Source organism: Dermacentor variabilis, chromosome 8 (assembly GCF_050947875.1).
Source record: "Dermacentor variabilis isolate Ectoservices chromosome 8, ASM5094787v1, whole genome shotgun sequence".
In the NCBI taxonomy this organism is placed as follows: Eukaryota; Metazoa; Arthropoda; class Arachnida; order Ixodida; family Ixodidae; genus Dermacentor; species Dermacentor variabilis.
Window position 1 is genome coordinate 81,932,215 of NC_134575.1, and position 14,624 is coordinate 81,946,838.

The 14,624-nt window shown below is 50.5% G+C and overlaps 1 protein-coding gene across 18 annotated transcripts in view; it reads right to left on the reverse strand.

Moving 5' to 3' along the window:
• The window catches only part of LOC142590374 (uncharacterized), a 170,640-nt gene that overhangs the window by 61,307 nt on the left and 94,709 nt on the right, over positions 1 to 14,624 (reverse strand). For all 18 annotated transcript variants that reach the window (XM_075702458.1, XM_075702449.1, XM_075702452.1 and 15 more), the window contains one exon: positions 12,610 to 12,683. In XM_075702458.1, the coding sequence (XP_075558573.1) occupies positions 12,610 to 12,683 (74 nt within the window). The remainder of the gene's footprint in view (positions 1 to 12,609; positions 12,684 to 14,624) is intronic.

A 14,624-nucleotide genomic window follows, 5' to 3' on the forward strand; every position in this document is an offset into this window, starting at 1 on the left:
TAGAAGTCGACGAGAGAGATCGCGAAAAGACCGCCTTCATCACGCCAGCCGGCCTCTACGAGTTCCACGCCATGCCATTCGGTGTGCGCTCGGCGCCTGCAACCTTTCAGTGCTTCATGGATACGGCGTTAGCAGGATTGAAGTGGCATACGTGTCTTGTTTACTTGAATGAGGACGTTGTCTTCGCCGGAAATTTCGACGACCACCTTGGGCGTCTTGCGACATATTAGAGGCCATCAAACCATCCGGGCTCACTCTGAAGCCGGAAATGTGCCGCTTCGCTTACGATCGGCGTCTGTTCCTAGGCCACGACATCAGCGAATCCGGAATACGCCCCGACCCACCGAAGACCGCTGCCATCTCAAAGTCCCCGCAGCCCATCGACAAGAAGGCAGTGCGTACAATCATTCGCATTTGTGCCTACAACAGGCGCTTTGTCAAGGACTTTTCATGCATCGCTGAGCCGCTAACGTATCTAACCAAATCTACGGTCGAGTTGAAGTGGAAAACGCCGCAGACCGACCCATTTCAAGAACTAAAACGACGCAGGCGGTCCCAGCCGGTACTTGCCCACTTCGACTAAGACGCCGATGCCGAAATTCACAGTGACTCCAGTAGCCTAGGCCTCGGTACCGTCGTAATCCACAAGAAAGGCAGCCATGAAAGGGTGATTTCTTATGCTAGCCGGTCGCTGTCAAAAGCGGAACGCAATTATTCTGCGACTGAAAACAAATGCCATGCCACCATTTGGGCTACATCGAAATTCCGCCCTTAGATGTATGGCAGAGAATTCACAGTCGTCAGCGACCATCACCCGTTGTGTTGGCTAGATAACTTAAGGACCCTTCAGGACGGCTGGCGAGGTGGAGCCTCATACTGCAAGAATATGGGTCATGGTAACCTACATGTCCGCAGGAAAACACTCTGACGCCTTCTGCCTATCACGCGCCACCATCGATCCCCCGCCGCAAGACGACAAGGACGACGACGCCTTCCTAGGAATAATAAGCGCAGAAGACTGCACTAAACAGCAACGAACAGACCTAGAGCTAAAAGGCCTCGTCGAGTATTTAAAAGGGAACACCGACGTAGTCCCTAGGGCATTTAGGCTCGGATTGTCTTCGTTCACGTTAGAAAACAACCTGCTCGTAAAGAAAACTTCTCACCAGGCCGTGCCAGCAACCTTGTTGTTGTTCCGTCAGCGCTGCATCCACAAGTATTGTACGGTCTACATGACCATCCAACCGCTAGGCACGCCGAGTTCTCCTGAACGCTGTCGAGGGTACAGGAAAGTATTACTGGCCGCGTCTTACTGCCGACATCGTCCGTTACGTCAAGACATGCCGAGACTGGAAGCACCGCAAGACACCACCGAAAACTCCAGCAGGATTACTGCAGCCGATCAAACCTCCTTGCCGACTATTTCAGCAGACCGGGATAAATTTGTTGGGACCATTTCCGGTGTCAACATCCGCAAATAAGTGGATCGTCGTGGCGACAAACTTTCTCAGCCGCTTCGCTGAAACTAAAGCTCTAGCGAAAGGCAGCGCTGCCGAAGTGGCGAAATTTTTCGTTCAGGACATCCTGCTGCGACATGATGCCCCACAAGTCCTCATCACTGACAGAGGAACGGATTCACAGCTCAGCTCACCCAAGCCATTCTGCAATACAGCTATACAAGACCCAGGAGGACAACTGCTTACCATTCGCAGACGAATGGTCTCACGGAGCGACTGAACAAGACCCTCGCCGACATGCTAGCAATGCACGTCGACGTCGAGCACAAGACATGTGGGACGCAGTCCTGTCGTACGTAACCTTTGCTTACAACATGGCGGTGCAAGGTAACAACACAGATCACGCAGTTTAAGCTGGTTTACGGTAGGAACCCGAAGACGACGTTTGACGCCATGCTGCCGCACGTCACTAACGAAGAGAATGATGACGTCGCTAGCTATCTTTAGCGCGCCGAAGAAGCCCTCAAGCTCGCCCGCCTACGGATCAAGAACCAGCAGCGTTCGACCGCCAACACTACCACCTCGAGACGACGCTTCGCCGAGCACCAGCCCGGCGACCATGTTTGGGTTGGGAACCCAATACGCTGAGGAGGACTCATTGAGAAACTATTGCGACGCTATTTCAGACCCTACAAGGTCATTTCGGGTACTGGCGCCCGGGACTATCAGGTCGTGTTAGGCGGCATTTCGCTTTCACACCGGCAAGGCGCACGACCTGAAGATGTCCACGTGGTGCTTCTTGCAACCTTTTACGTACGCTGACAGACTTCCTTGTTTTGTTATTTCGTTACTACGGGTGTTTTCCTTTATTACTTTCGTTTGTTTGCAGCATCGAGACGATGCTTTTTAAAAAAGGGATGGGGGTATGGACACGAGCACTTGCGTATCTTTAGCGGGAGACCACGTTTCGCCGCCTCACAAGTTTCATCGCACAGCCCAGGACGCGCCTGCATGTATAGGAACTCTCTGGAATGTTATCGATGCTTCTATCCGTTGTTTGTTGCCGCCGAGCCTTGCGTTATCTGATTGCATCGCGTGACGCGAAGGGTGTCGAAATTTGTGGAAGACACGCGGGCCTCAGCGATAAGTGTGGAACATTCGACTACTGCTGTATAAATGCCGACGCGCTTAACCCGCTGACCAGATTTTGTCGATCGCTGACTGTGTTCGCTGTTGTCTCCGTTCTTTAGGTGCGTGTTGCAACAGAACTGCTTGTGTAGCCAGTTTTTGTGGCCACAGGTTCGCCCATTAAAAGTTAGTTTCGTTTTGCACATGCTTGCTGAGTGCATACGTTGCTCCGCGTTACAATATATATATATATATATATATATATATATATATATATATATATATATATATATATATATATATATATATATACAATGTATATATACATATATATACAATGGGGACCGCCGGCGGCGGTCCCCATTGCCCGCCGCCGGCCGATAGTGACTTCGGCTCGTCGGGGTCTCGGCCCCGGCGGGCGCGCGCACTCTTCCATCGTCTCGATGTCCGTAGGCAGCGTCTGCCGATCGTGGCCCCGTCTGTTCGTAAGTCGTTTCTTTCTGTTTCCCTTTTCTCTGCTGTGGGGAGCGCGATGGCAGGCGCTGACCGAAGGATAGCCAGCCTCTTACAGCTGGGGTTCTTTGTTCTTTGTTCTCTCTCTGTCGCGGTGCGCCGTTAGCGGCCACCGGCGACCATTTGGTCATGTTTTGTGTATTAATTAGCTTCAGATTCGGACGTGATGGTAAAACGTGTGTCTGTATTGAGTCCAACCTTAATAAATGTTGTTTGTGACTTCGAGAGAAATTGCCTACGGTCTCCCTTGGTGCGCGCGCGGTCTCGCCTTCTCCTAAGCTGCGGCCGGCGGGGCGCGTACACGCGCAGCTGCCCATCGGCACGTGGAGTGGGGCGCAGACGCGGTGCCCTGCGGGCGTGGCGGCTCGGAGTGCTCGAACCCACGGTGGTCGTCCGGCGCGCGCGATATCGGAGCGTAGGGTGGTGACCACAAATTGGCGCCCGACGTGGGACCAGGGGCCTAATCAGCCTCTGGTCGCTGAATGTCCGGGCTGCTGCGTTGCAGAGGCTGCGTTGCGAACGCGCTTTGTTAACCGAGCCATGTCTCTCGTCCGTGTGCTAAATTCGTCTATTTTCCTCACACTCTTTCTGTCATACCTCGCTTCGGTAAAAGTAGCTTGGTAAGCGTATCGGACAACCGCTTCGAAGTTCCGTGCTGCGAAGCGTGGACGAGGACAGAGTCAAGTGGCCACCGGAATGCTGCAGTCGTCCTCGGTTGTGCAGACCATGCGGGGCCGGAGGTCTCACCGATTCGTACCGGGAGGGATGGCTTTTCCGTCCTTAAATCTGCTCGACGATTCGGTGAGTCCGACAGATTTCCGTGGGTCTCTAGCATCATTACCATTCTGGCGGCTGCTAATTGCGCGTACTGCTTGGGAACAGTGCCTCTAACGCCGGCTAATTCTGCAAGTATACGCGCTTTTGCTATTGTTGGCGCGGCTCAGTGGCCTGCCCGGCAGTTCTCAGTTGATGCGTGCCTTTCCTCGTAAAAATTCAAGCCGTGATAGCTGACGCACAATTATTATGCCCTCTGTCAGCGAAAATCTCCATTTAGGCCGACCGGTTAGTGGTAATACCTTCTGCACCATCAATTGAGAGGCAAAACTGGCAGCGCAATAGCCGAGTGGAGACAAAGGCCACAAAACAAGACCGCTCCGCGAAGAGGCAAGCGCCCCGGACATCCCACCGTTGCGCGCGCAGAAGGATACGCTCCCCCGCAACCTCGCCGCGATGACGGGGAGGACAGCCCGGGTGGAAAGCCAGCCTGGATAGCGAAACCAGCTACCCCCACTAGGGTGTCGGAATCGTTGTTTTATGTTTTTTTTAAACTGCCCGAAGAGCGCCGAAGGGACCGCAGAGTGACCCGTTTGTAAATAATTGTACATAGTTGTTCGACGGCCTCGGGGAGGCGGCGCGCCGGAACGTGGCTGGTATTGCACGGGCGCGGGCGCCGTAGCGTTGCTGGCATTGCAACGGGCGCGGGGGGCCGGATACAGCGTGTGTCGCTGTTGCCCTTGGTGGTTTCGCTCTGCGGGGTCACAACGAGCTCGGCCGATGTAGATCGCGTGCCACCCGCTAAAACTGCAATGTGAAAGCTGTGTTCAAGGTGGTAAGGCGCCGGAGAAACGCGATTTAGCGCCACTCCGGCAAGTATCGCACGGTCGTCACAGCGCCAAGGTTTGCGGTAAAATCGATTCGCGCTGTGACTTGGCCCGGCGTGGAGCGACTCTTCGTCCATCGCCGAACCTTCCACGTCTGTTCGTTACATAGACATGGCGTAGTCGAAGTCAATTTTGATTGGGGTGTCGCAGATGGACAGTGTGCGTCCGTGGAAGGAATTTCCGCTAGCGTCGAAGTCGTATGTCATCGCGCTAGTGAAGACCACGTGTACTTTGTCCGGCTGAACTCAGACGGAGTAACCATTTATACTGAGATGAGGCATGCCTATGCGGATCCACAACTTTGGGTCAGCCAACCATTCCTCTTCAAAAAGCTCTCAGCTATCCACTTCGCTGCAATCAGGCAGGCTGCTATCTGCTTTTCTATGTCCTTGTTTTCCCTTTGTTCAGTGTTTCTACGTTAGGCTACTTGTTTCTCTGTGTCTTACCTAGCCGTCTTCGTTTCGCTTTTGTGTATGTGTTTCCTAGGGTATGGTTCGTGTTGCTTTTGTGTTAGTGATTTATTTGTATCTATGTGTCTTGCGTTTCGAGAATGTTTCGCGTATGTTTTCGCTGCCGTGTTGCGTCAACTGGTGATGTCGACCTGGATCGAAGCCTGGCGACGGCGGGGCTGTGGATAGGGCGGTGCGGTTACGACGATTGCGCGGATCATGGCTGTACCGTGAAGCGGACACCGCCAGAAGCACCGGCACAAGAGGCCGTTGCCGGAGCCTGTTAAAGTGGCTTGGAGTCGCACGAGTGGCATGCGGGCTTTATTCGTGCTCGCCGGAGATATTTAGCGCGGACATTCTATGTACATCCTCTGAACCGTTTGTTATTCTCTTTTGCTTTGATTGATGGTATAGGCCAACGTTTTGTTATTTTCCCTTGTCCGCGTTTGTGTCCAAATGTCATAACGTCTCTAAGCGTTTTTCTTGTATTGTTACTCTTACATTTTCTTCGGTGGATGCTTTTGTTGTGCATGTTCGCGATAAAGCGTGGGTTCGCGTGGACTTTCTTTTGTGTTGCTGTTGTGTACCTCAGACCTCCCTATTAAATTTATTCTATAGCTTGCTTTTCTTCCTTTGATGTCTCTTTTATTTATGTTGCTGCCCATATATTATGCAGCTGCCCATCGGCACGTAGAGTGGGGCGCAGACGCGGTGCCCTGCGGGCGTGGCGGCTCGGAGTGCTCGAACCCGCGGTGGTCGTCCGGCGCGCGCGATATTGGGGCCTGCGCGCCGTGAGCCTAGACTGGAGACTACAACATATATATATATATATATATATATATATATATATATATATATAATTGTAGTCTCCGCTCTAGGCTCATGGCGCGCAGGCCCCAATATCGCGCGCGCCGGACGATATATATATATATATATATATATATATATATATATATATATTTATATATATATATATATATATATGTATATTTATTTATTTATATATATTGAAAGGGGGTTTATTGCAGCTCGTTCGAGGGATCGCAGGTAGCTCTAGATCACGAGTCCTAGCACTTCGCATCAACAGTCCGAGCTCGGGTCTCGCGCCGCAGCGGTGGCAGTCTGCACTGTGCCACATACATATTTCTCACTACAATTTCCCCCGCGGCGAAGAGGAGCAATCCTGGCGATCTAAGGTGATGATACGATAAGGGGGTCGTGGTACGGCTTCAGGCCGCTGACGTGAACGGTCTCGCGGCCACGGCGGCGTTTGTCCGAAGATGGCGTCACAGGTTCGACCACATAATTCAGAGCGGTAGTACACGCGGCGATCCGCTACGGACCTTGATATTTCGGAGCAAGCTTTGGGCTAAGGCCAGCAGCTTGGAAGGACAGCCGAAGCCAGACGTGAGAGTCCACGGCGAAGGACTGTGTGGGCTGATAGTTGTCGTGGCGATCTTTGCGGATTCCTTGGGTATCTGACTGAACGACGAGCCAGTTGGCGGCACTCTTCAGCATGGCGAGCAACTTCGGATAGAGGGGTGAATTCAGAGGCATCCGGGTAATATGGTAGTACGGTGTCGACGGTAGTGGATGGTTCACGTCCATAAAGAAGGAAAATAGGTGAGAAGCCTGTGGTAGCCTGAACGGCGGTATTGCATGCGTACGTCACAAAAGAGAGGACATCGTCCCAGTTGGAATAATCAGACGCAACATACATGGTGAGCATGTCCCCAAGAGTGCGGTTGAATCGTTCCGTTAGACCGTTAGTCTGTGGGTGATACACCGTATTGGTGCGGTGAATAGTGCTGCACGTGGCGAGTAGCTCATTAATAACTTCGGACAAGAAGACACGGCCTCGGTCACTGAACAGTTCTCGCGAGGCCCCTTGCCGTAAGACGAAATGCCGTAAGATGAATACGGCGACGTCGCGAGCAGCAGCCGAAGCAAGTGCAGCAGTTTCAGCATATCTTGTGAGGTGGTCTACTGCGACAATTATCCAACGATTTCCGTTAGCACTGCATGAAAGAGGCCCCTAGAGGTCAATGCCAACCCGATCAAAAGGACGTGCAGGACACGGTAAAGGTTGCAGAGGGCCTGTCGTATGAGAAGATGTCTTGCGTCGCTCACAGGCTGCGCATGACCGAATGTATTTGCGGACATAAGAATACATGCCGCCCTAGTAGTACCAGTGGCGGAGCCGCTCATAGGTTTTCAGGACGCCAGCATGAGCTTGTTGTGGGTCTGCATGGAAATACGTGCATACGTCGGAACGCAAATGACGAGGGATGACTAGCAGCCATTTGCGACCATCTGGCTGATAGTTACGGCGGTACAAGATGGCGTTCCGTAGCACGAAGTGGGTGGCTTGGGGAGAAAGGGCTCGAGGGCATGTAGACGTTGAAGAACTGCTAAAAATGTCAATGTGAGACACAATCCACGGATCTTTTCTCTGTTCAGACGGCATGTCAGCAACAGCAAGCGTAGCAACCGGGCACTCTATGGATGAAGGTTCGCGTTTCGTCGGATAGCATGGGCGAACGGGAGAGCGCATCTGCGTCAGAATGTTGGCGCCCGGACCGATATCAAATTCTTTGAGCCGAAGAGCCCACCGTCCAAGACGCCCCGACGGGTCTTTCAGTGACGCAAGCCAGCAGAGCGCGTGGTGGTCCGTCACAACGTCGAACGGACGGCCATACAAGTAAAGACGAAATTTGTTTAAGGCCCAAACTATAGCCAAACATTCTTATTCCGTGACAGAATAATTGGATTCTGCCTTCGTGAGAGCACGACTCGTATATTCAACCACATATTCTGGAAAGCCAGGCTTCCTTTGTGCAAGGACGGCTCCAAGACCAACGGCGCTGGCGTCGGTATGAACTTCAGTCGGTGCACTCGGGTCGTAGTGGCGTAGAACAGGCGGTGAGGTAAGCCGATGACGCAAAGTGGTGAACGCTTGGTCACATGCCGGAGTCCAGTCGCGAAGGTCACCAGAGCCAGCAAGGAGCTTCGTCAGGGGAGCGATGATGCAGGCAAAATTGCGCACAAAGCGTCGAAATTAAGAGCAAAGACCGACAAAACTTCGGAGCTCTTTCACTGTAGTCGGCCGCGGAAATTCAGCGACAGCACGAAGTTTGTCAGGGTCGGGCAGGACGCCGTCTTTGGACACGACATGGCCAAGTATGGTCAGCTGGCGGGCTCCGAAGCGGCACTTTTTCAAGTTAAGTTGAAGGCCGGCGGTGGTAAGGCAAGTAAGGACTTCGCGTAGACGAAAGAGGTGAGTGGTGAAATCAGGGGAGAAACCTACCACGTCGTCTAACTAGCACAAGCACGTCTTTCATTTGAGGCCTCGTAGGATATTGTCCATCATCCTTTCGAATGTCGCGGGTGCATTACAGAGGCCGAATGGCATTACTGTAAACTCATACAGGCCATCAGGCGTAATGAAAGCTGTCTTCGAGCGGTCGCATTCATCCACTGGCACTTGCGAATAGCCCGATCGCAAGTCCAAAGAAGGAAAGAATTCGGCACCGTGAAGGCAATCCAGGGCGTCATCTATGCGCGGTAGTGGATAGACATCTTTTCGTGTAATCTTGTTAAGGCGACGATAGTCCACACAGAAACGAATCGAGCCATCTTTTTTCTTAATGAGTACAACAGGAGACGACCAAGGGTTGCAGGATGGCTTGATAACACCACGTTCAAGCATGTCTTCAACTTGCTCGGCGATCACACGACGCTCGTTGGATGACACGCGGTACGGACGCTGGCGTAATCGTGCGTGATGTCCCGTATCAATGTGGTGAGAGACGGTACTTGTGCGGCCTAATGAAGCTTGGTTGCTGTCAAAAGAGGCGTGAAAATCATTTAAAAGAGTAATAAGCCGCTCACGTTGTGTCGGCTCGAGGTCATTGGCTATAGAGTGACAAAAAACATCCGGTCATACTCGGTTACATGGCACATGGGGTGCCAGCGCTGTTACGTTGGCAGTATCCACGTCGTCGGGAACAGGGAAATGCACAATAACGTCAGCGTTCACAGTCTGCTTGGTACCAATAGTCTCACCAGAGTGCAAAGCCAAAGTGCATGAATTTGGGTTAGAAATCAGTATTTCTGCAGCCCCATGGTGAACCGTGAGGAAGGCGAAAGGCAACAATATAGGCTGGCGACGAATGAAGACGGCAGCGGCTGAGAAAATGACCGTCGCTTCGGCAAGCGATGCGCATGAAAGAGGGACAAATACCGCGCTGTGAGGGGAAAGGTCAGTATCTGAAGCTTCACAGATCCTGGTAACATCCTGAACTTCAAAGTCGTGAGATGGCAAATCGCACAGAACGGAGCACGTGCACAATTAATGACGGCGTGATGGTGCCACAGAAATTCCCAACCGAGAATCATATCGTGGAAGCAACAAGTTAACACAAAGAAATCAATCGAATACAAAATGTCTCGAATCAGCACCCTGGCAGTGCACATAGCTAATGGCTGAACTTGTTGTGCACTGGCTGTTCTAAGCAATAGTACCGCAGGCATCATGGTCACTTTCCGTAATTCGCGGCAAAGCTCCTGGCTAATCACGGATACAGCAGCACCTGTATCGACGAGTGCAAGACATTTGATGCCATCAATGGACACTTCAATAACCTTAGCGGGGGGAAAACGAGGACTATGATGTTCCGACGACAACGCAGTTCGTGCCTCAGGAACTGCGGAAATCAGTTTTCCGCCTCAGTAGTAGCGACACTGGGCCTACGACGCATGGGTGAGAGTGAGCGCCGACGAGGGGAAGGCGAGAAGAAGCGGCCATCGCCCTCGCCACCACTACATGCACAGACTCAATGGTTATATTCACTGACTCTCAGGCCGCCTGCAGCAACTTCTTGAGGGGCCGCATCTCGGCCGATGCACTCAAGATACTAAAACGACGAGGCACTCCGCTCCCGTACACCTCCGTAACGTGGGTACCCGGACACGAGGGACTACAGGGGAACGAAGCGGCCCACGCCGCTGCCCGCGAGCACGTCAGCCGGGCTCCCCTCTCCCCACGCGCTCTCGGACCCGCGACAGAAGAGACGGAGGCCGTACCCACCAACTATTCGGCCATATTGCAACATTACAGGCTCGAGCGTCGAGTGTACCCTCCACCGCACCCTAAACTCGACAGAGAAGAAAGCCTGATCCTCAGACGCCTGCAAAGTAATACGTACACGCACGGAATGATAATGCATCGCCTCTACCCGACGCTCTACGGATACCTCTGCGCACTCTGCAACGTACCCGACACTCTGGCACACTTGTTCCTGGAATGCCCGTGGCAGGAAGGCAGCGAAATGCAACTAGAGACGCACGCAAAACGAGCAATAGAATCAAACGACCTATTCGAAACGTGGGAGGCCAAGCTAACCCTCGGGGACCTGGAAGACCAACGACAACTCGTCGCCAGGGCCAAGAGGGCAGTCGAAGCCAGAGGGTTCCTGGACTAAGGAGCCTTCCCACCTTAGGGTGATCCCCGTCCTCGCTCGGGACACTGTTTCGTACAATAAACGTTTCTTTCTCTCTCTCTCTCCACCACTACCTGCTACTGCTACATGACGTGCTACCTGGTTGAATATTGTGCAACCATAATGCAAAGAGCGCACGTATAGACACTACACGGTGCGCATCTCACATCTCACATCGCAAGACAAGTGGCACAATAATATGCTAATGATGATGATGGTGGTCGTGGCTTTATATTGCGAAAGCATTATATGTTTAATCAGGAGGATAATATGCGGTGGTTCTCAGCGTTGGCACGAATAAAATCGTCGAGCCCTCTACCATTGTTGAGAGGCGAACCCAAGACCTTTGGTGTTAATTTAGTAACGTATAATCAAGATAGAGTTAACTAAGGCACTGGAGCCCACGATTTCTGGTAGGCGTCGAAGCCGCGACCTTTGGTCAGGATCGAGCCTATGATCTTGGGTCTTCAGGCGGAGGTTATAAGGCACAGCTTCTTTTTCATTCTAGCAGTTTTTTATACATCTCGTTAACCTTTTCTTTCTAAAACCTTCTCTATATACCTTGTACCGCTACCTATGCAATTGCGACATGGCGTGCGACTTCTAGTCATATGCTACTGCAATTCAAATTGTGCACGTATATACGGTATGCGGCGCGCATGTCACATCGCGTATCTCGTCGCGCTCTAGGACGTGATTGGAAGCTGGCTAACGCTGGCGTGTCTCAATGGTACAGTAGCTGGCTCCTGCGTAGCGGGCCTGAGTTCTATCCCGGCGAAAATGTTTTTTTTTCCTTTGCTAGTGATAGCTGAGACGTACACCGACGGCGGTGCGGAAAACAGCGCCAACCGAAGCGGCTAATGTAATCAGCCCACGCATAACAGCTCACGACGTAAAAAACCGATGCACTCGCTAGGCCAGTCGCATTTTTGCACGCACAGCTCAACTATTCTCCCTATTTTGTTCCTATAATCTTTGAGACCGATTAAGATAAGGCGTTTGGCAGCAAGGACCCTTTTAGGCTTCGACGAAACGCTTCGCTTTAACGCTAAAAAGAGGAAACCTATGCAGGGAACCAAGCGATTGGATAGTAAGAGACGCCGCGACCCTGAATGTTTTAGCCATCTCTGTTTTTTCACTGTGTTGCCAGCACCAGTACTCAATAAGAGAGTTCTCAATATAGCACGCAAAGAAGGACGACATAGACATATACTTGTTGCTGATATGGATTTGTGCAGCTGCTTAGTGCAATGGTTACGTTAAGCATTGGCTAATCAGCAGAATAAAATGTATAAGAGCAAAATATTTACATTGCGTACTTTTCGTACTTTTGCTTACTCCAGTAAGTGAAGATAAAACAGAAAAAGAAATAACGAGAATGAACTTAAGAGGTTTTAAACTCCTTGTGCTGCAGAACACAACCTGAGAGCCACGGTCCGTACAACGATTGTTGAATGTTTCAAAATTTTTCATGCCACCAAGTATTGGCCTTTGAGCCAAATCCTTCAACTATATGCAGTGATGGTTCAGGTATGTGAACTTTCTAGCCCATAAGTTTTGGATACGCACACTTGCTATGCGTAGGGCGTATATGTGACGTCTATTGCTCTTCTTTAGTAGTGTTTTTAAACCTGACGTGCAAAGTAGCCAAAAAGTGCCCTCCTGTGCTGTCCTTCTGATTTTAACTTTACTGGTTCATGCATACCTAATAAAACTTATAGAGCCAATACTGCTTGCTCGCATTCACTTGCATCACTCGTAATACATATGCATGTTTCATGTTCCTCTTTATGACAGTGACCACAAATATGTATCTATTTTTGACTAGCACATAAACCTTTAAAGATCGACGAACATACCGCGCGTCATTGATAAAGAAAGTCATGTCATAAACCCTTACGGAGTTCGGTGGAGCCAACAGTGATAACTGCCGAATGGCCCGCATTCTGGACAATGAAATCGGCGTAATGCGGCCTGGAACAAAACAAAGATAGTATTTACAGTGTAGTACGTTTTAATTGGCCTGTACTTATAAAAATAGTGACTCCATGGCTTTTAATTCAAAATACTCCAGTCTATGCAATAACATTCTTTGTTTCACTCTGATATTATGACGGACAAAGAAGTGCAAAAACAAAATTGCGCACCTTGATATGCGACTAATTGAAAATCACTGTTACTTTTTGACAAAATAATTAGCCCTATATTTCACGTATCCGTAATCACTAATTCTTTATGACTAACCTCATAATACTCCTTATGTTGAAACATGGCATCAAATAGATAAGATCTCTCAAGTGTGAGTTCACAAGCTGACTCACACTAATACTCGCTCAATCGTGCCCTTTCGTGTCTATGTTATGCATTAATGAACGCAAACTGCGTTTTCTCCGGGCACATCAATTTTAGGCTCGTTTTGGAACTTTCCTCTAGTCAAGAGCGTCCTTCTTAACTTTTGCCCAACTGTAACACAACCTATTTGCGAGATTTAGCCGCGCCACAAAGTACAGTGGAAGTCCGAAAACCTCAGCTTAAGTTTCATACCAGTTTGATGGTAGCGCAGATGAGCAGCGAGAGCCTTACGTCAGAATGGCAACAATCTGAGTGTTGTCTTTTGCGTCTTCGTGAGCTGTGGATGCGGTGGTAGGAGTGTTCTGCGGTTGGGTCGGTAGTGTTGAGTGATTTCTTGGGATATTGTCAGTGTAGTGAGCGCTTCTGTGTCCTCCTGGATCTGGTCAATAAGTTTTGGGGCCTCGGAGTGGGTGAGTTTTTCGCCCTCCAGGGAGGCGTGATTGCGTGCAATATTTTAACATTTCTTTCTGGCAGTTCGAATGTTAGTATTGTTTAAGTTGTTGGCGCCATCCAGCCCGACGTAAAGCTCTTGCACACTTCTTGGCAACCAGTTATAATGACTGTAGCCGCAGTCTTTGTGAAGGTTTTTGCCAAGGCTATTTATTCTGCTACCATTGTTGTTGTATTTGGTATGGTGGCGTGGACGAGAAGATCCGTCTTTGTCGTCACCACAGCGGATTTGGCTCTTCAGCCACTGTGTGCCGTTGCATCTGTGTAGACCACCTCCTAGAGGACCCCGTAACTCCTGCGCAGGGCTTCTGCTCTTGCTTCGCACCGCCCTTGGTGCTGAGCCAACAGGTCACCTCATTCAAGGTGGCTTCATCTCATGTTCCCTACTCAATACGACGAACACTGTAAACACTGCCAATTACTAGGAATCCTCCGGTACATGTCATAGATTGCAAAAAAAATGCAGTCTTGCCTCCTCTACCACCTACCCCCCCCCACCCCATCCCCAAAAGCAGTGTGAGACGTTACTGTCCAGCTCCCGCCTCTCAGACCGGATCCACTTCGTTGAGAGGGCGGTCGCAGCCTAGACGCTGCATGGATTCCCCAGAAGAAGCAACCACTCCTGCAAACGAAGCCGTGCTTAGGCTAAATAAAGATAATTGCTCTATTTCTCTTTCTGAATGGCTTATAATAACACGGATGAATTGGCAAAGAATAGTACAGGCTATGATTCAAAGTATAAACAGCTGCTCATTTCATCTTCCCTAGCGTCTCACGTATAATTATTTGTATGGTAATTTGACTGGTCCACGTGACGCAGCAGAGCACCTCTGGTGACACATAGCAGTCACAGCAGCGTTTTTGATGTTGAAAGTAACGGTTTATTTCTGTAATTTACCTGTTTTGTGAATTTGACGATGCCATAATGACCGTTACTTTTTGTAGAAAACATAAGAGACAGACCAGGAGCATAACATGGAATTAAGATGCACGTGAGCTAGCCAACGGAAAATGTGTGAGAAGGCTGGGAAATGCTAAAACGGTATTTCTGGAAGCTGTACGCCAACGATGTAAACAAACGTGCGAGGTGTCGGCGATCCGTATTGCGCGGGG